Below are 21,249 nucleotides of genomic sequence, written 5' to 3'. Positions count from 1 at the left end.
GAAGTGAGAGAAGGTACTGGTTTAAAACTCTTGTTTAGTGCCAAGTATAACAGAAACCATCGATATTTCTTAATTAAAACAATAGGCAAAAAGTATGTTCTGCACAAGCTCTATTAATTAAGCCAATGTTAAAATGGGTGTATACTGTCTCTTTAATACAGACTGTAGTGGGGATTGATGGGAGTTAGGGAGACCCAGCAGGTTACACTATTCTAAGTAGGATAGGATGAGAACATGCATTGGCAGAAAGTTTTAGTGCTGTTTTGCAAAAGTTTACAGACTATGACCAAAGTTTGCACCAAGCAGATTTGATTCAGGTTCAGGTTAGTCAGATAATAGTTGTCCATCGCCTTTTTAAAACCATGTCAGAGTTTCTCGATTGGATTGATATCAAGGTTATGATTTGGCCTTTGTATAAGTTCACCCAAGAAATTGGATCTTTGAATTATTCACCTGTATTTTGCACCATCTATTCTTCCTTCTGTTTTAACAAGATGCCCAGAGCATGAGAAGACTCTTTTTGCTTAGGAAGACGTACCAAAGTGATTTTAAATGTGTTTAGTATGGAAAGCTGGTCTTTATGATGGGCCTCCGGGCTTAGTAAGAGAAAATAAGTAGATCATACCAGACAGAAGAGATAAATACATTTCCACACCAGGCAAGCTGGGATGACGCCACATTGCTATGGAAACAAGAACATTTAAATCCAGTGTGGCCAGTCTATTAATAGCTATCTAGCAAGAATCATCAATACTCCCTTTAATGTGATTAATGTTCCTAAATGTGTATTGCACATACAGTGTGGATCAGAGGGGCAGGTGTGAATCATGTAGATAAAATGAGAAGTCATTATTGGAAGACACTTTTTCTGACATGGGCAAGACTTTGTTCTATTTTAAAGAAATTATAGGTTCTGTTACTACATGCTGGTATCTCTTAGCCATGAATCATATAGATGATGAGATGGTCCATTACGGTTCCTAATAAAGCTAGGGTAGAAATTATTTTAATACTACCTGACTGTAAGACTAGGACTGTTCTAGCAACTGTTGTTTTGTATATATACAGTACAGGTATGGGATCTGTTATCTGAAAACCCATTACCAGAAAACTTTGAATTACAGGAAGGCCATCTCCCATAGACGCCATTTTATCCAAATAATCCACAATTTTAAAAATGATTTCCCTGTTCTCTATAATAATAAAATATTACCTTGCGCTTCATCCAAACGAAGATATAATTAATGCTTATTGGAAACAAAACCAGCCTATTGGGTTTATTACATGTTTACGTGATTTTTTAGTAGACAGGGTTGGAATAGGGGGCCCATCGGGGCTGCTGTCCAAGGGCCCCCCTCCATCCTCCCTTGTTGATCTGGTGCGCAGGTGTGCTGCGACGCATGCATTCATGCAAGCAATGTTTTTGCCGCAACTGCCTGACAAAGGGAGAAGGTGCGGATCTGGGCTGGCAGGGCCCACAAGCAGGGGGCCCACCGTGTCTTTTCCCGGTGTCCCACCGGTCCAGTCTGACCCTGGGTATAACAATCCAAATTATGGAATTACTCTGAAGAGCCCAGGTCCCAAACATTCTGAATAGCAGGTCTATAACACAAAACCTTGTGTTAGGAGTCGAACATATTTTCAATACAGAGCACTGGAAGTGACAACATCCCAGCTTAAAATATTTCATGGCAGTTGCCTCTATTATACATTGAAGTGCATGTATTTTAGTGCATTACCCACAATTGTGCCAGGGGCATTACCACAGTGAGACCTCCCTTATGCTGGAATTATGGGGAAAACACAATATTGTGAGACTCAAAATAACACTATGCACACTGCTTTTGTGTAGAAGAGAAGAAGATGCCTTTTTGTAGGGAAACTACTGAGAGGCAAAGAGTAGAATTTGTGAATGTGAAAGGGACCTTAGACTGTAAGCTCCTCGGGGACAGGTGACTGATGAATATGATGAACAATCTTTGTAAAGCTCTGTACAATATGTTGGAGCATATATACTTTGTTGGCTGAGGAGAAGTAAAAATGCATCAATTTAAATTATCAATGAAGAAAAGTGAATGATAATGATCTGTAAGGCAGGTTGGTAAGAAAAAGGCACTGTCCTAAAAATGTTAATATACTATATTTAAAAATGCACATGATGTCTGCTGGACTGATAAATATTGTCTAACATAGAGCTTTAGGGCATAGAGAATACTATTAGGTATGCCACAAAAGTAATATAGTCAATGCTTTTGCAAGGGTGGCTACTAAATTCAAGCAATCCTGTCGACTGGATTATTGGAGCAAAGACACTTAGGGGCTGCTTTATCAAGGTTCGAATTGAGAATTCAAAATTTTTTTTTATGGTTAAAACTGTCAAATTCGACTAGGGAGTTATTCAAATTCTATTCAAGTTTTTAAAAAAAATTTGATTTTCGAGATTTATCATACTCTAAATCGACTATTCGCCACCTAAAACCTGCCGAATTGCTGTTTGTCAATGGGAGACGTTTGAGTTGTTGGCAGCCTTCCTGACATTTAAGATTTTTTTTTTTTTGGAGAAAATACTGTAATCGAGTTTTTAAAATTCAAATCAAATTCAACTCGAGTTTTCGGGTCGATCACATTCACCCAAGTTTAAAAAATTCAATTTTTTTAATACAATTTTTTTTGATCTGTCGAAATTCAATTTAATGGGAGTTTAGGGGAGTTTTTAAAAACTCACATGAATTCAAAATTCGACCTTTGATAAATGAGCTTCTTACACATCATGTACACATTACTGGCAGTGTGGACTGTGGAGGGTTTGAGACAAAACATTGAACAAAGCAGTAAGGTTAGTAAATTTGTCATAATGAATGTATCTAATGGACCACTGCTGACTCCTCCTTTTATATGCTGTAGACAGGTGCCATTTTGAATAAAATAATGGCATTCACATGTTGTTTTGCATGGACAAGGAACAAAAAAGAAATGAGCACAATTAGTATTAAATAAATGGAGGAGTATGATCTTTTAAAATATGATGAAGCTACTGGAATGGGTTATCCATTGTAATGAGGTTTTCTGTCACTAGTATGAGGCAGATTTCCATTATGGAAGCACATCATGGGTTCAAGTGGTTAAAGCATAAGAGCTACCCACAAGCTAATAGAGGTATGGTATCTGTTATCCAGAATGCCCCGGGACTTGAGGTTTTCTGGATTTTTCTATCATTTGGATCTTCATACCTTAAGTAAAATTATGAGAAATTACTGAGAAAAATATATAAACATTTGGTTTGCTTCCAATAAGGTTTATTTATATCTTAGTTTGGATCAAGTACAAGTACTGTTTTATTATTACAGAGAAAATCGAAATCATTTTTCAAAAATTGTATAAAATGGAGTCTATGGGAGATTGCCTTTCTGTAATTCAGGGCTTTCTGAATAAGGGATCCCATGCCTGTACATGGTTTTAATCATTCATCTTAGTGTAGGGAGATGCAAAAGTGCCAGCAGAGAAACCTCCACGTATCCCGTGAGCATTTGCACATTCCTCTTCCTCCTCTAGATTACTTTAGGGTGTTTTTGGCTAATGTAAGTGCTGTAAAATAAAATCACACCGTTCAGCATCACTTTTATGGGCAAGCAATTTTATCTAACTGCAGCCATTTCCTGTATGCATATCTAAATATATGTTTTCAATCAAACCTCAATGAAAAGTGCTTTATGGTGATGCAAGACACATACAATTATCATAAGCGACTGCTGCAGTGCAGTTCATTTACTTATTGATTTCCTGTTTGCAAATATCTGGTAATGTTCCCTAGAGAGCAACTGTTAAATTATATGACAGAAGTTAACTACTCACTTATTGGCTGTACTTTCCTATCTTGCGACACTCCTTTCAGGAATCTTCTAATAGGAAAACAAGATGACATAAGTCTTCCATAGTGTCTAGAACACTGTGTCTGAGGCAATAACACTTTAAAAGCAGTTATTGTAACATGTTAAACAATGTTTGTGCTGTTTGCAAACAAACAGCACAAACATTGTTTAACATGTTACAATAACTGCTTTTAAAGTGTTATTGCCCCAGACACAGTATTCTGCTGAATAAAAGCTAAATGACACAAAAAACACAAATAATAAAAATAAAAATCAATTGCAAATTTTCTAGGGATGCACCGAATCCAGGATTTGGTTGGGGATTCGGACAGGATTCGGCCTTTTTCAGCAGGATTTGGATTCGGCCGAATCCTTCTTCCCGGCCGAACCGAATCTGAATCCTAATTTGCATATGTAAATTAGGGGCAGGGAGGAAAATCACGTGACTTTTTGTCACAAAACAAGGAAGTAAAAAATGTTTTCCCCTTCCCACCCCTAATTTGCATATGCAAATTCGGGTTCGGTATTCGGCCGAATCTCTTGCAAAGTATTCGGGGGTTTGGCCACATCCAAAATACTGGATTCTGTGCATCAATAAAATTATCTCAGAATATCACTCCCTACATCATACTAAAAATTAACTCAAAAGTGAACAACCCTTTTAAATATTTGTTGTGTGACTTAGAATAAACCTCTAAATCTTAATACACCTTAGATATGTCATTTATTATGTGCCCTTATGTAAAACTCTTTAGAATATGTTAGCTTTTTAATATAGTAATAATTGCAGCTGTATTTGCAATTATTAAACAAAAACAAAAACTTTTTCGAGACACTGGAAACTCACAGGGTTGGACAGGGACACCAAGGCCCCACCAGGGAACCTGATATCAAGGGCCTACCAGGTGGAACCTTAAAGGAGAAGGAAAGCTACAGAGGCATTTTATTGCCAATAGATTAGCTGCAATAGTGCAAGCTAGAATGCTATATTTATTCTGTAGAATGTTTTACCATACCTGAGTTAAAAGCTCTAGAACAGGGATTCCCAAACTTTTGAACCTGTGAGCAACATTTAGAAGAAAAAGGAGTTGGGGAACAACACTAGCATGAAAAATGTGCCAAATAAGGGCTGTGATTGGCAATTTGGTAGCCCTTATTTGTATTGACAACCTACATTGAGGCTCTGTTTGGTAGTAAACATGGTTTTTATACAACTAAAACTTGCCCTCAAGCCTGGAATTCAGAAATAATCACCTGCTTTGAAGCCACCGGGAGCAACTTTCAAGCGGTTGGAGAGCAACCTGTTGCTCACGAGCTACTGGTTGGGGATCACTGCTCTAGAAACTCTGTTTGTTTAGAATAGGAGCTGCAGTATTAATGTGGTGTGACATCACTTCCTGCCTGAGTCTCTCCCTGCTCTGGGCTCAGATTACAGTAGAGAAGGGAGGGGTGGGGGGAGAGGAGCAAACTGAGCATGCTCTTGCCCAGGGCAATGAGGTTTAAGCTGAAGGCAGGAAGTCTGATACAGAAGTCCATGTGTACACAATAGAAGGAAAGAAATGTGGTGTTTCTTTTGACAGGGGACTCAGAGCAGCACTACTTTGGGGGTTTACTGGTATATTTAGATGGACCTTTCTGATAAGGCTTAAAGGAATAGTTCAGTGTGAAAATAAAAACTGGGTAAATGGATAGGCTGTGCAAAATAAAAACTGTTTCTAATATAATTAGTTAGCCAAAAATGTAATATATAAAGGCTGGAGTGCACAGACGTCTAATAAAACAGCCAGAATCCAACTTCCTGCTTTTCAGCTCTATAACTCTGAGTTAGTCAGCGACTTGAAGGGGAGCCACATGGTACATTTCTGTTCAGTGAGTTTGTAATTGACCCTCAGCATTCAGCTCAGATTCAAAAGCAACAGATATGACCCATGTGGCCCCCCCTCAAGTCTCTGATTGGTTACTGTCTGGTAGCCAGGGTAACCAGTCAGTGTAAACCAAGAGAGCTGAAAAGCAGGAAGTATTGTACTGACTGAAATGTTATACGTCAAATCACTCCAGCCTTTATACATTACATTTTTGGCTAACTAACTATATTAGAAACATTTTTTATTTTGCACAGCCTATCTATTTACCCAGTTTTTATTTTTACACTGAACAATTCCTTTAATTAGTATTAACCTTTCCTTCTCCTTTAAAACCTTTTCTGTTATGCCCATTCGTGTGAAGCTCATTGTTAAAAGTTTTACAGGTATGAGAACTGTTATCCAGAATGCGTGGAACCTGGGTTTTTCTTTCCTTAATTTGGATCTCCATACTTTAGCTGTGCTAAAAAAAATTTAAACATTAAATAGACCCAATAATATTGTTTTGCCTCCATTAAAGGTTAATTATATCTTAGTTGGGATCAAGAACAAGGTATTGTTTTATTATTACTACAGAGAAAATGGAAATCATTTTTTAAAATTGGAATTATTTTAAATTGAAGTCTATGGGAGACAGCCTTACCCATAAACCTTCTGGATAACTGGTTTCTGAATAACAGATCCTATACCTGTATTAAAAAGTAAATAATTGTGAGATAACTATAGCCCAAAAGGCACTGTTTTTTACCCTCCAGATGCCAGTTCACTAAAGTCTGTGGAAAAACATTTTATACACAGCACTGCAATTCCTTCCAAAAAGATACATCCAGGACTTATTATGTGTGGGCAGCCGTGTGCTCCGTTTGTTTCTTTATTGCTAGTACAAGCTGAGGGAGAGCACAGAGCAATACAGTGGATGCAGACAGACTGCCAAAGACAGCATAGACAGACAGTGTGCAAGCAGAACATTACAATATCTGTGCTGTTTACAGGTCAAACTGTATGGTTGGTTGAGGGATCTATTCGCTTTTGCTCTCCCATTTCTACTGTGCAAATTCATTCTAAGAAACTCCCCCTGCCAGCCCTAATTATCTGCTTATTAGTGTCTGTAAATTTGGCCTCTGTCAATTCCCTGTCCCCATGACAGATTCCTAAGGTCCCCATAGACGCAAAGATTTTTCTTTGGTGAATGACCAATTTTAGTGCAATCCAACCAATCCTTCTAATTATCGTGAGGTTAGTGGGAATCTAACGATCGTGCATCTAACGATTTTTTGTCCGACATCTGTCAGAAAATTGATCGGCCAGGTTAAAAAACTTTCAACGGTCACAGTGAAATCTATTTATGTTTGCAGGGCCAAGCAGGCAGCTACCCTCAGTTTTCCTGGCTTCAACTAGACAAGATCACTTGAAATGGTCTTTTTAGTTGATGGACAAATCATACATTCAAACGATTGTTTCAAAAAAAAAAATCTTGATCTCACGATAACAAAAAGATCTTTTAAAAATCTTTACATCTATGGCCAGTAAAGGTGGCCATACACAGGGCTGATAAAAGCTGTTGGCAGAACAAGTCAGTAGCTTACTAGCCAGTGTATGGAGCCCTCTGACGGGCTTTCCCAACCAATATCTGAGCTGAAAATCTGCCAGATGTCAACCAGGCAGGTTTAAAAATCCTGTTGGATCGAGGATCAGATTGGTTTGTATTTGATCAGCCCGGTATTGCCCACTCAATGTAGGGATATTGCGGAAACTTTTTTGAATGAGTGATCTGCCCATGTATGGCCACCATAACTATTTCCTATCTTTCTCACTGCTGGGAATAAATGAAACCCAAGCTGAACCTGGAAAGGTACAACAGAGTAAATGTTCTGTGTTTCAGAAAGGGCAAAGGGCCCACTAAGGTCAGGGCCCTTGGAGGTGGGGGTGGTCCTAGCACCCAGTCCGACACTTCTGTTCAAGGCACTTCATTAAATATACTGTTCTAACCCTGCTCGAATACATCTGTTTTGCCATGAAATAATAATTATTTTTAAGGCAAAATACTTTGATTCAATTTTGTGTGTTCTAATTGCATTGTGTAATTACTATGTCATTATTTTATGTGATTGAAAAAATATTTATAATACCTTGTGTGGTGGTGTTATTACGCAGGACATGGGGCTCCTAATATGACTCTTTTTGATTAATCCAGAGTGAAGGTGAACATGCACAGGCTAATATTTTGCCAAGAGAGAATCTGGATTAAAGTAGTTGCATGTATGTGAGTTGCATATGTTTCAGATACACCGTAGCTTCCTTTGTGCATATATCATTGCTGATCCTTTAAATTAGAATTATACTCCACTCAAAGCTTGTGTAAGTGTTTTCTGTGATACAATTTGGTTTGCCAATAATGTCACCAATAACGGTGTTTTCTTTTGTGGATCTTGTAAATACCTGCATATATATTTAATTAACAGTCTGCATTTGGATTTCTTCTCTTTGTTTTAAATATTCCATGCACTGTGAAAAAGCAATATTGGTGATACCGCGGCTCAGTGCTTGTTCCAGATCACTTCAGCAGAGACTCATATTGACTATAAGGATAGCTCGTGTTTAGGTTTCTTATTAAACCACGTGTAGGCTGTCAATGCATGTTTCATAACCACCTGTTAATTACCTTATACCTGGTTAATTTGCATTATGCTTGTGCTGCTTCTAGAGACATTTTTTATTATCTTTTTATATACACTATACAGATGGTTTGGTCTTTTTTTCCATTTCGGGGAAGATGGATAAGAAACATGAATTTTTTACACTCCCATATCGATGTGCTTCTTTAGAGAAGAGCAGATACATACTGTTATTGTATTCATTTAACCTTGAGCAACATTGTTTCATAAAAGCCATTCTTAGTGATACATAGCAGATTAAAAAGCACTCCTATGTCACATTATCTATTTGCAAATGTTCACTATGGCTCCTAAAATATGATACTTGTGTCTCTATGAAAGCATACACACTATATATAAGGATTTGATTACCATTACTTGTTCCATATACAGTACCCAGGCTATTAAACAGCAAAGCCTTAAGTAGAATTACTTTAGTGGTACACTTACTGGTGCTCTAACTACTTGCTCACTCTTGTGTATTGGAAAGGTGTAGGGATAATGATTAGGCAGCTAGACTAGTATAGGATCAGATAGACTCCTTTTTAAACAAATAATTCACATTTTCCCTTTTCTCTATAATAATAAAACAGTAACTTGATCCAAATTACAGAAAGACCCCTTATCTGGAAACCCCCAGGTTCCCAGGGTTAACAGGTACATTTTTTAAAACTCTCAAAAACTCCTTTGACTAGTGGAAATTTATTAATAAAATCGAATTATATAGACTCTAACAAATTTAAACTACCCAAAAATCTGAATTGAATTTGATTCGAATTCGATCAAACTCAATTCGAGTTTTTTCTCAGGAAGACTGCAAACATCTCCAAATTGATCCCTGCACCTCTCCCATTGACTTAAACAGTAATTCATCAGATTTTAGTAAAGTAAAACAGCAGAAACCATCACATTCCTCTATTAGTAGTTTCTGCTGTTCTTCAGTGTTCGACATACATTAGGACATAACCTCAGAACAACATAAAGAAAAAATCCTCTTTAAGCTGCCCTGTGTCTCTGTGTGCATTTAAAACTTCAGTGCACATATATGTTTATAAACATTCAATAAAACATGCAGGAACTGGTCATTCTGCACATGAAACCTTATATATTTATATTCTGATTTGTTCTTAGAAAGAAATTAACATCCTAAACATAAAATGTAAAAAAAAAAAAATTCGGCCATCTTGGCTATGTTCTCTAAAGTAGTGAGTTAATTATTATAATGGTATGGCATCTATTATACAAAACGCCTGGGATTTTCTGAAATTTGCATCACCATGCATTAAATAAACCCAGTAGAATTGCTGTGCCACCAATATGAATATATGAAGGTTAGTTACCCTCAAGTACAAAGTACTGAATTATTTTTACAGAGGGAAAAAAGATAATTGAAAACATGTTGTTTACATAAAATGGACTGGTTGGGATATGACCTTTACATAATGTAGAGCTTTCTGGGTATATACATGTAGTGGATAATGTACAGGAGATCCAGTTATTTTAGACTGGCTATTTATACTGGACTTTGAGGCTTATTTACTACCATTGAGTAGAGATAATGTACAGGAGATCCAGTTTTATTAGGTTGGCTATTTGTACTGGACTATGGGGATCATTTACTACCATTGGGCAGATTTTGACCTGGGCAGTGACCCATGGAAGCCAATCATTGATAAGCTTTGTCCAGCCAGCTGCATCTAAAATAATGAATGCAAAATTGATTAGTTGCAATGGGTTACTGCCCAGGTGCAAATTTACCCATTGTCAACAAATGATCCTAATGGTGTGGGCAGCCTTGTGCTTGAAAGAGTCACTTTAATCACTGTGGGGTGCCAAATGTTAAACTTCCCCACGGATTATAATCGTAGGGTCAGGCCACACAGGGCGTTTTGGGGAGATTTGGTCGCCTGGCGACTAATCACCTCGTTTTTGTGCGACCAATCTCCCCAAACGACTTTACTGAATATGTGCCGGCTTAAATGAAAAAAAAAAAACGCCGGTACTAATCACACGCGGCAATTCGTCTTCCGAAGTCACCCCAGAACGCCCTGTGTGGACTTACCCTTACCTGATACCCTGGGCTGGTGCTCCTGTTAGCAGAAAAATGCACCACCCCAGGGTATTTCGGAACAAGCACCATGGAGCAATCTTCTTACTGCTTTTTCCCCTCTTGGAAGCTCAAGCATAGTAGAAGAAAAGCAAAAAAAGCTGGCCTTTTCACTCTGCTGCACATGCATCGGGCCAGGGCTGTTGAAGAAAGAAGAAGATCGCTCCATGGAGCTCGCTGGGAAGTACCTGGGTAGGTGTAGTTTTCTTTTAACCGGAGCACTGGCCCAGGGTAATGGTGGTGGCACACGGGACGATTTATTTGCCTGCGATAAATCTTTGCTACTGCGGCCAACTAAGTTACTCGAAATGTGTTCCCACTGGCAAGAATGTGAATCGCCGGAGGGATGGCACAAGCATGCCTTTGTTTGGGCAACTTCTGAAAACCCCAGTCGACTAAATCTCCCTGTGTGGCACCACCCTTACAGGTCTAACATTTGGCACCCACCAGTTATTTCACCTTTCCACCTGTATTTGATGGTGCAGTTCAGCACAGTGGGTAAAGGCACCATAGAAAAGAATGGCCTCTGTCAACTCTTCTTCCCATGCGGTGGAACTCAGGGGAAAAAAAAGCCGCCATATAGGAATGAGTGTAAAAACAGTTATTTAGGGTTTCTTCTTATATTTTGCAATTTGTATGAACAATTTCAGGCTTCTTGCACAATTGGTAGTCCAGTGGAACAGACTTCTATGGCGCCAATGTGAGCAGTCAGATTTCCCATGCAAGAGTAATAACCGGATTGTGTGTAGCTAAATCCTGCCCAGATTCACCTGTTTGTCAGCCAGCAAGTGGCGTGTGGGGAAGCTCAGTGACTAGAGTACAGTCATGTGAGGGTGTAATTGTGGTAGGAGGCAACGGATGTTGGAAGAAAGAAAGCGGCTGCAGAAAGCTCCTCATCTGAAATCTGTCATGGGAAGCTCTGCTCTTATTGTCAGGAGTGATCTTTCGAGCATCAGCACTCGCCATTGATTGTTTATAAAAAAGCTGAATTGTTTTCTCAGTTGTAGGCAGCTTGCTGTTGTGTGCCTGGCAGTGCTGGCTTAGTATGCTGCTTCTTTACACGTTTATCTTTTTCCTAGAATCAATCTACCGTCGAGGGGCCAGAAGATGGAGGAAACTGTACCGAGTGAATGGACATCTCTTTCAAGCCAAACGCTTTAACAGAGTGAGTAAAGCATGAAAAGGCTGCTTTCAGCATCCCTAGTCTCCATTGTGTATCCTGTAATTGCATGAACTCAGCAATGAATTGACACAGAAACGTAATCACTATATTCCTGTCTGCCTTTTCCCTCTGTATGCCTTGATTCACTGCATTTCTACTGTGTGAGATACAGCATGAGGTGCAGAGGGTGGGCTTGATCATTGCTTTATGTAGAACCATTGTGTAACTTGCACAGAAGTCACATTTTATTTTAGTATGTTTCCATTTTTATTTCTTTGTAAAATGTGTGCTTCTTTAGTCAGCTACATTCTGTGGTTCAGGCCTTGTATAATATTGCAGGGCCTTATTTTTTTATGGTCATGGTTATGTGGTAAATGTGGCCATTGCACATAAGTACATAACCTTAGGTGACTGCTACTAGAATTGTATAGCCATTAGGCCACAGACCAAGAGCAGCATTCTTTCTTTTCTGCCTTCTACTCTGCCATTGTAAGGAAAGTCTGATTGTTGTGCCAGCTATGAAAGAGCTGCCAAGGGGCATTTTCTATTCCACTTTTCTCTTCTACAACATCTAACGTTTCACAATTGACATTTTCATTTTACGCTGTTAATTGTGGATTGGCTTATCATTTCCCCACTCAGATTCTTGTAAAAACCCTTTATGTTAACATCTAAGCAACAAAATAACCTTTAGATATCAGAATGGAGTATCCGAAATATAATGGTATTATATGATGTATTTTCAGAAAGCCTACTGTGGCCAGTGCAGTGAAAGGATATGGGGTCTTGGAAGGCAAGGCTACAAGTGTATCAACTGCAAACTGCTTGTCCATAAACGCTGTCATATATTAGTCCCGCTGACCTGTAAAAAGCATATGGTAAGTTGAAATAAACTGATTTTAGTGCATACTCCAATATTTCATATATTTAAAAGAAAGCACACACTACTTTAAGGACTCCATTCTAGGTCAAATCTTCATGGGTGGCAGTCTTCTAAAATGTTGTTCTTTATTTGTCCCTATAGTTTCACACTGTCTCTCAGGCTGATTATGAGAAGTCTCCTGATTTTTCTCAACTTGCTATAGCTGCACATTTTTATGACAAATAAGTTTTAAAGGGGTTTCTCTTTAAAGTCTTTAAAGGAGAACTAAACCCCCATGCCAAAAGCCCCCCTAAACTGCCTGCCATTGCCCCCCTCTCCCTCCCCGCACTGTGCATTAGTAAAAAAAGCAACCCTTAAAAAAAAAAAATCTGACCCTAAAATGCAGAGCAGCGGAGCTCCCTGGCACCATCTTTTGCCGCTTTGTATTCTTTCAAGGGTCAACGACAATTTGAGCATGCACAGTTAAAGCCGATTCATGACTTGGCCCAACTGCGCACGCTCTTGCAGGCCTCGTGTCAACATAGAGCCCCGAAAGAAAATTTAGCTGCGGAAGTTGGTGCACTGGAGCTCCGCTGCGCTACTCTGCATTTTAGGGTCAGTTTTTTTACTAATGCGCGGGGCGGGAGGGGGGCAATGGCAGGCCGTTTAGGGGGCTTTTGGTACAGGGGGTTTAGTTCTCCTTTAAAGAGAAACCCCTTTAAAACATATTTGTCATTTGTTTTTGGTGTTACTGTTCCTTTAATAAGCGCACAGTCCTTTCCTAAACTCAACGTGAAGCAGAGATGCTGGTACATACTACAAAATGTGGAAATAAAGTGAACCACCCCTTAAAAGAGAGAGTTGAGTACGTTAAATGTTTTAAGTGAGTAGTTCACCTTTAAATTTACTTTTAGTATGATGTAGACACTGATATGCTGAGACAATTTGCAGTTGGTCTTTGTTTATTTTTTATGATTTCTCATTTGGGTTTTTGTTTGGCAGCTCCTTAGTTTGCTAATTCAACAGCTATAAGGCTGCTAGGGTCTTATTTATCCTAGGCAGTTATTTGAATGAGTTACGTGAATATGAATAGGAGAGGGCCTGCAGAGAAACATATGTAAAAAAAGGAACATTTACAATACAATTGTAGACTTACAGATAGTTTGTGGCTGCTGGGGCCAGTTAAAAGCTGGAATGAGGCAGAAGAATGGAAATAATAATAAAAAAATTTAAAAAAAAAACATTGCCAGGAATAGGGCATTCTATAGCATACAAAAAGTTAACTTAAAGGTGAACCACCCCTTTAGGTGAGTAATAAAGTTATGCAGCATTTTACATTAATTTATAGCAAACAGCGGTCTTAACAACAATGGCCAAAAACATATGGTGGGTCACAGACACACTTTTAGGCAAGTGCTGGGATACAGACCTTATTGTCATCATAAGGGCAGCAGAAAACTGTTTAAAAATATCAGCTATTTAGCACTCCCTTTTTAAAGCCGGTGTTTATAATAAGTAGATCGATCTAAAGTCATTTTAGTTCAGTTGTTGTAATGGAATATATATTTAGAGCATCTTGCTAGTACAGTGCGCATCATCTTTTAAATAGGATATTGATTTTTACAAATATCTTTCTATTGTAATCCACGGCTATTTGAGTAACATACATTCTTAGATGCATGGCTGGTACTCTTAATTAATTGTGGGAAGTGGAAGCAATTAGTGATGTTACCTTTTCTTGTTGCTTTATGCCCCACCCCAAGTTTTAAATGGTCACAATAGGTTGATTTTTTTGCAAAGTTTTCTAACTGGATACAACAAATGAAACCTTATATTCTGCTTCAGTCCATTAGTGACTATGAGACTGTCACTGTGGTTTTAGGGTAGGACTACATGGACGATTTTCACGTGATCTGACGCGCTGTGCAAAAACGCAGGCGTCACGTTGGATGCGACAGAAATAAGAAATGGAAATGTCGGATGGTGTTGCAGCGTTGATCCGACGCGACACGACTGTCAGATGCAGACGCAGTGGATCAACGCTGTGACACCATCAGACAATGCTATTACTTACCTTATTTCTGTCGCATCTGACATGACGCCTGTAGTCCTACACTTAGGGCCATGTCACACTCCCATTGCCGCCTCTTGTATGTTTTAAGTGCCATGAATGCTCATATGGAGAAGATTTTGGTTAGGAAAATGCTTAATTGTGCTTTTTCTGGCCACTTTTAATTTTAACATATCTGGACATAGGTTTAAATGATCTGTTCAGTGCAGTCAGTACATTCTAAATCAGGGGTGCCCAAAAGGTAGATCTATCAGTAGATCTCAAGAGACTGTTAACAAACAGCTTGTCTAAATCACCCTCCTATTTCATGCTTTTCATTCAGATATTTATTATATTAAGGTTACAAAAGAAATAGTTTTGTTAAATAAAGCAATATAAATTCTCTCATAAATCAATATACTATTTAAGTAATATTTTCCATGGAACAGAATGCTAACAATGCTTTTATTGATGTAGATCATAATGGGACAACATTACTAAAAGCAGACCTCACATTTAGGTTCGGACTGGGCCAACGGGACACCGGGAAAAACCCAGTGGGTCCCCTGCTCTTGTGGACCCCGGGCCTCCCAGTCCGACCCTGCTCATATTAGTAAAGATTGGTCACTCCTGTTCTAAATCATTCAATCAAAGGGTGTTACATCAATCATCAAGTGGATGCACTGTGCAGATGGGGTCCCAATAGCCAATCAAAGTTATAGCATGTATTTGCTCACTGCCCAGCTCCCTCTCAGTCTCTGACATTACCCTGCTGTACTAACCTGAACCATAGGGAGCACAGTGCTTTACAGAGATTGCTTAAGTGAAGGAAGGTGAGGCAGAGCACACTCCTGAAACTTATTATAATGAGAACACCTGGTGCACAGTGTTAGGAGTACGGCATCCTCCAGTGAATCCTCAAAATAGAAAAACATTGGCACTCAAGGAAACTTCAATGCAGGGTTACCCCTTAATAAACCAGCAAGGGGGTAACCCTGCATTGAAGTTTCCTTGAGTGCCAGTGTTTTTCTATTTTACAGAGATTGCTTGTCATTTACTTTAGAGCTTGCAATCAAAGAACCCTACCATACACTGGTTAACGTTTTTTTAAGCATTTTCCTATCTGTTATTTTTTGATGCAAGTAAAAGAAACTTCCACCAATCATTGCTGAGTTTCATTTTCCAGCATTGTAACAATCCTAGACTTCTGGAGGGATGCTAGTTTTTATTCATCCTAATACTTTATTTGGGGGGGGGGTAGATAACATAAATGAATAAAGTTGTTACACTCGTACAGTTGTGCAAGCATTTTTCTTTAATATATTACAAATAAGTGTTTCTCATACAATGCCCTAATTATAAAGCATTGACTTATTAATTACTAATTAAATGTCCTTTTGCTGGTTTGGAAATTTTTATAATTAGTGATAAGCAAATTTTTTCGCCATGCATAGATTCATGGCAAAGGACCATATTTCGCAATCGGCAGATTTTTCTGTGAAACTGCATCAAAAATCTGCAGTGAAAAAACGTCCATTCACTTCAGTGCCCCTGCTCTAATATATTTTGCTACAAAAAAAGTCACATGCTAAAGTTAATCAAAAGGTGAACAACCCCTTTAAGGAGACAGAAGAATACGATAATCTAGTATCAAGCTAACACACTCCTGAACGTAGATAAATAGTAAGCTTTTCTGGGCAGGGACCTCATAGTATATGGACAGCATTGTCTCTAGGGTTTATCTGACTCCTGTTTATCTTACACCAAGAGAGCATGCAAGTGTTAAATGTCTTATTTGCTGACTAAATTGTAGGTCAGTTACCATTAGTGCTGCACACTGCTGTATTTACGTGGACATTACTGTTCACCGTGAGCACAACATTACAGCCATCATACTAAATATACCAGTTTGGCAGTATTCCAAACCAGCTGACTTTGTCCTGCTCAATAGCTTTCCTACCCTCTGGTTCTGAAGGGTTAAAAGTGCATATTAATTAAGATGGGCTTTATCAGTAATCTGTGTACCAAGCATCTTGATGAGTCCTCTTAACGGACAAAAAGGTGTTTAGGATGCAGGGCACGCACAACTCTGGTTATATCTCCCTCTCCGAAAAGATTGAAAGATATGTTTTGTGCTTTTCATTGATAGGGGCAGACTGTCACACTGCTACACGCACAATTACTTCTCGCTTTAAAGCACTCGATTTAGGGAGTAGGAGAATCTCATGATTGTCTGGAAATTTAACCCCCAGCTTGTGTATGTTTATAACAGGATTTGGTCATGCCTTTCCAGGATCCGCAAGTAGATGACAAAAGCGACGAAGTTGATCCTCCCTCTGAAGAAATTGATGAAAGTAGGTTGATTGCATGGATACAAAATCTACAAGGTGCAACAGAACATACAATGCCAGAGACTTCATCTGCCTTCCACATGCTTATTTTCAGGGCTGAATTTTGCAGAATGATCATTTGGGAACTGAGAACTTGTTGCACAACTGTTTGCTCTGCACTGCTGTAACAACTGATGTGCAGTATAAAAAACTTGTGAACTCCAATCAGACAACGTTCATCTGTTCCAATACTTAATTAGATACCAAAAAAGAAGCCATAGATGTTCCCCTTAAAGGAGAAGGAAAGTCATCTTGCACTTGGGGTGCCAAATGTTAGGCACCCCCAAGTGATTGTATTGACTTACCTGAAACCCTGGGCCGGTGCTCCTATCATCGGAAAACTGTCCCGGCCTGGGGATATTCCAGTGAGCACCACGGACAACTTCTCTTCCGGCTTCTTCTTTCTTCAAATTTTCGGGGGCAGACGCATGTGCAGTTGAGCGAAATAGCCGACTTTTTAGTTGGCATGTGCTGCCCTGCGAAGAAAGAGGAAGATGGAAGAGGATCGCTACGTGGTGCTCACTGGTATAACCCCGGCCGGTGCAGTTTTCTGCTGATAGTAGCACCAGCCCGGGGTTTCAGGTAAGTCAATACCCCCAAGTGCACCTTCTCCTTTAATATTAAAAATTCATGAACTTGCTATAGGTACTGTCAGCAAATGCTCTGTTACTTGTTTATAATGTAGTTCCCATTTTGGAAAAAAAAACCTCAAATGTTTTGAGCACCATAGTATTAGGTGGAGCATTTGTTTGTACAGAGGCATGATAGTCTGAGGAAGCATGCCCGTTATTGAAATCCCTGCTGTCGGCAAATATAACAAGTGATGGCATAGATCAGCAGCATGTTATTTGGAATAATAAGCAACAGTAACTTTTTGATGTTGCTCTTCCTTCACTAGATCTATAAATAAAATTCCCATTCCACATGCTCTGTTTTCTCGGTCTGCAGTAATTGGCCATTCAAATAAATGGGAAATGTTCTGCCTATGGCTGTCAGGTGGTGATCACTTGGCTTTGGCTTTCAAGAGTTATCTTTACGTGACAGCGGCAGTATCTGCTGTTGGTAGTGCAATTCCATTCATGTGAATGGGAGATGATTGTAGAAAAGGGGGTGTTCTTAAAGGAGAACTAAAGCCTAACTAAAGAAGTAGGCTAAAAATATTGTACATTATGATTTGGGCTTCTATACCAGCCCAAAGCAAACACACATCTGTATCTCCAAAGATGCCCCGGTAGCTCCCCATCTTATTTTCTGCTGATTCACTGCACATGCTCTGTGTTGCTGTCACTTACTGAGCTTAGGGACCGACTCAAAATATACAGTACACATAGAATATAAATGTCACAATATAAGGCTGATTAGTAATTAATACAGATAATTACTACATGGCAGCACAGAAACCAGTGCAATTAGCATAAGAATTTAATAAAACATCAGCTTATATTACAGGTCAACATCATTTTAGGGGATGACGACCCCTAAGCTTAGCTTCTCAACAGCTGCTCAGAGCCCACTGAGCATGTGAGTGTCGCAGACACTTTCCAAGATGGTGACCCCTTGTGACAAGTTTGAAGTCCTGGATCATTGCTGCTATTGACAAGCTGAAACTTTAGGCTGGCGCAATAAGTTTATTCTATAAAATATTGTATTTGCCGCCATATTAATTTTTATGGTTTAGTTCTCCTTTTAGGAAAGCACCATGATGATCAGAACCTTGGACGGACAAAATATCCAGGGTTACAGTAACCTTCCAGGCTACATTTAGTTTTGGGCATATAAGTGAATGTTTAACTTTATTACTCTCTTTGTAAAAACACACACATAATTGTAGTGATGCTGGGGTATAACATGAAGGAGTTGAACTTGATGGACCATTGTCTGTTTTTTAAACCCAATTTAACTGTATAACATTGCTTGTGCTATGGGTTTATGGTTTTGTGCCTACAAGTGTCTTAACTTGGGGTGGGTATGCACTGTGTTTGCATTTTGGTTATCTTTGGGCCTGTGCTTGCAAGGGTGGAGGCCAACACTGTATTCAGCGTCCAGCTCTGTCCTTGTGTGTGTACCATGAGGTGGAGCACACTGAAATATACCACATAAGGCAAATAACCTTACACTTTATATCAAAGAGCAATGTCCGACGGGGAGATTTTGTCACCCACGAGAAATTGAAGCTACTGCGGTCAACAAATCTCAGAAAATGTTTCTTCACAGGTAACTTTCACTTTGCGTCATGAAGGTTTTACCACCGGCAATTTTAATTACTGCTGGTGAAGAAGCATTTTCAGGAGATTTGTAGCCCAGTTTATCTCAGGCAACAAAATCTCCCTGTGGGACATTACCCTAAATGTGTTCCCAGGAAAAAAAAAAATCAGGTTTTCACGTTTGACCTTAAGTCAAAACTGGCAAAATTGTTACATTTGGCTCTATAATAGTACCAGTCTGTATTATGAAAGCAAATTTATTCAATTTTTCTTTTTCTTTCCTAGTTTCAATTATCCCTCCAAGAAAACATGAGAATCGTAAAGATGGATCTGAGGTGAGAGTCTAAAGATAGCAACATTTGTATCGGCTGAATTTACAGGACATTGAAAGATTTTATACCTAAGTAATGACCTCCCTTCCTTTATTTAAATGACTTTATTGTTTAGGTTATTTCAGCACAAATTGGGTTTGGATGATAAATTCCTTTTGCAGGAGAGATACGGCTCCTGGTTGTTGATAGAAAAGAGAGAGACAATTTCACTGTCAGACAATACACATTTCTAGAAGCAAAGTCACATCATCTTGGAGCGATGCTTTAAACAGAGCCTCTGGTGATCCGGAGGGGACTCCCAATTCAGTGTACCATGTTTATCATATTTGGAGCCTTTTATAAGACTGATAAACAGGTATTCCCAAAATTGGTAAATGCCCCCCCCCCTAGTCTCAAAACTAATAAATGATTTCATAGCTGTGCAAGCAATTACCTTCTTGTTTATGACATTTATGCCCACCAAAGGCCACTTTTTACAGTATGTAAATGAGCTTTAATGGTGGTTTCTGACCAGGTGCTTTATGGTAATACTGTTCATATAAGCAGGGGTCGCGGCTGCAATGAGGTGAGTCCACAAGTTACCAGGGACACAGCAAAAAGCCATTCTTGGTAACCTAAAGAGCTGAAATTCTGATTAAATCAGAATTTCTGCTTTTTTAGTAACATTGCTGCTCTCTCTGCACTAGCAATCAGCCAACACGAAAAATGTAAGTGCGGGTGTTGGCATCGACCTGAATTGCCCCTGTATTTAAAGTAGGGATGCACAGAATCCATTATTTTGGATTCGGCTGAATCCTTCACGAAAGATTCTCTGCATCTCTAATATAAAGACATGATGGCAGTATTATATATTTCACCCTAAATAAATAGGGGAAATAATTAAATAGAGACCCATCTTATTAATGGAGTATGTGTTCCTATATATTCCTTTTACTCCTATATGTACAAATGTTAGTGAACATTATCATGCTACTTTAAAAAAAATCATCTCTTCACATAGCAGTATCTATAAATGTTATAGAATATAGTTGTCCGCAGTGTTACAACATAATTAAACGCATAGCTGTTCCACACTTTATTTGGTGCACATTATACAATAAAACATCATTTCATTCCAAAAAGCAGAGATGTTGCCACGCTCCATAGCCCCATAGCTCCTCCCTCATAATATGTGTAACACTTTTGTACATTTTTGTGCAGAGGAGGGCGGGCTAAGGTGATATCCTTAATATACAATCCATCACTAAAATATACCTCTTATATGGCATGTACAATAAAACACTAAAAATCAGGAATAATACATAAAATGTGCATAGTAGATATCTTTCCATCTATTGGATTCTCACTTGTTGGTATGAGTCAGAAGGGTGAGACAACTTGTGTGGTTTACGTAGGCGCAAACTGACTCACTGAAGAGTGCCCAGGGATTGCATTACATATGCTCATATAATGATATAAATTAGTTATTTTTGCAAACACTTGTGTTTTGGTGGGGTTTTTCCAATAGGTGAGGCCTAATGGCTGGCTGTGATACCCAATAGGGCTTGTTAGGTCCATACAAGCATTGATGATTCATACATTGCTAACTGCTCAGGTCTTTGTATTTTTATTTTATTGTTAATGGGCAGTAGAAGCAATATGGAAGCTCTCCTGCTATTGGAAGAGGAGTTCGCCTTTAGATTCACTTTTAGTATGAGGTAGAGTATAATATTCTGAGACAATTTGCAATTTTTTGCTTTTTGTTTTAGTTTTTTAGC

General features: G+C 38.8%; 1 protein-coding gene across 6 annotated transcripts in view; it reads left to right on the top strand.

Annotated features, from left to right (window-relative positions):
* Positions 1-21,249, top strand: part of prkcz.L (protein kinase C zeta L homeolog) — a 118,243-nt gene that overhangs the window by 69,675 nt on the left and 27,319 nt on the right. For 5 of the 6 annotated variants that reach the window (XM_018226006.2, XM_018226005.2, XM_041569352.1 and 2 more), the window contains 4 exons: positions 11,572-11,657; positions 12,401-12,532; positions 16,839-16,920; positions 19,446-19,495. In XM_018226006.2, the coding sequence (XP_018081495.1) occupies positions 11,572-11,657; positions 12,401-12,532; positions 16,839-16,920; positions 19,446-19,495 (350 nt within the window). The remainder of the gene's footprint in view (positions 1-11,571; positions 11,658-12,400; positions 12,533-16,838; positions 16,921-19,445; positions 19,496-21,249) is intronic. The other variant, XM_018226007.2, reaches the window with a different exon arrangement.

Source organism: Xenopus laevis, chromosome 7L (assembly GCF_017654675.1).
Source record: "Xenopus laevis strain J_2021 chromosome 7L, Xenopus_laevis_v10.1, whole genome shotgun sequence".
NCBI lineage: Eukaryota > Metazoa > Chordata > Amphibia > Anura > Pipidae > Xenopus > Xenopus laevis.
This window is presented reverse-complemented; position numbering and strand designations above follow the sequence as displayed.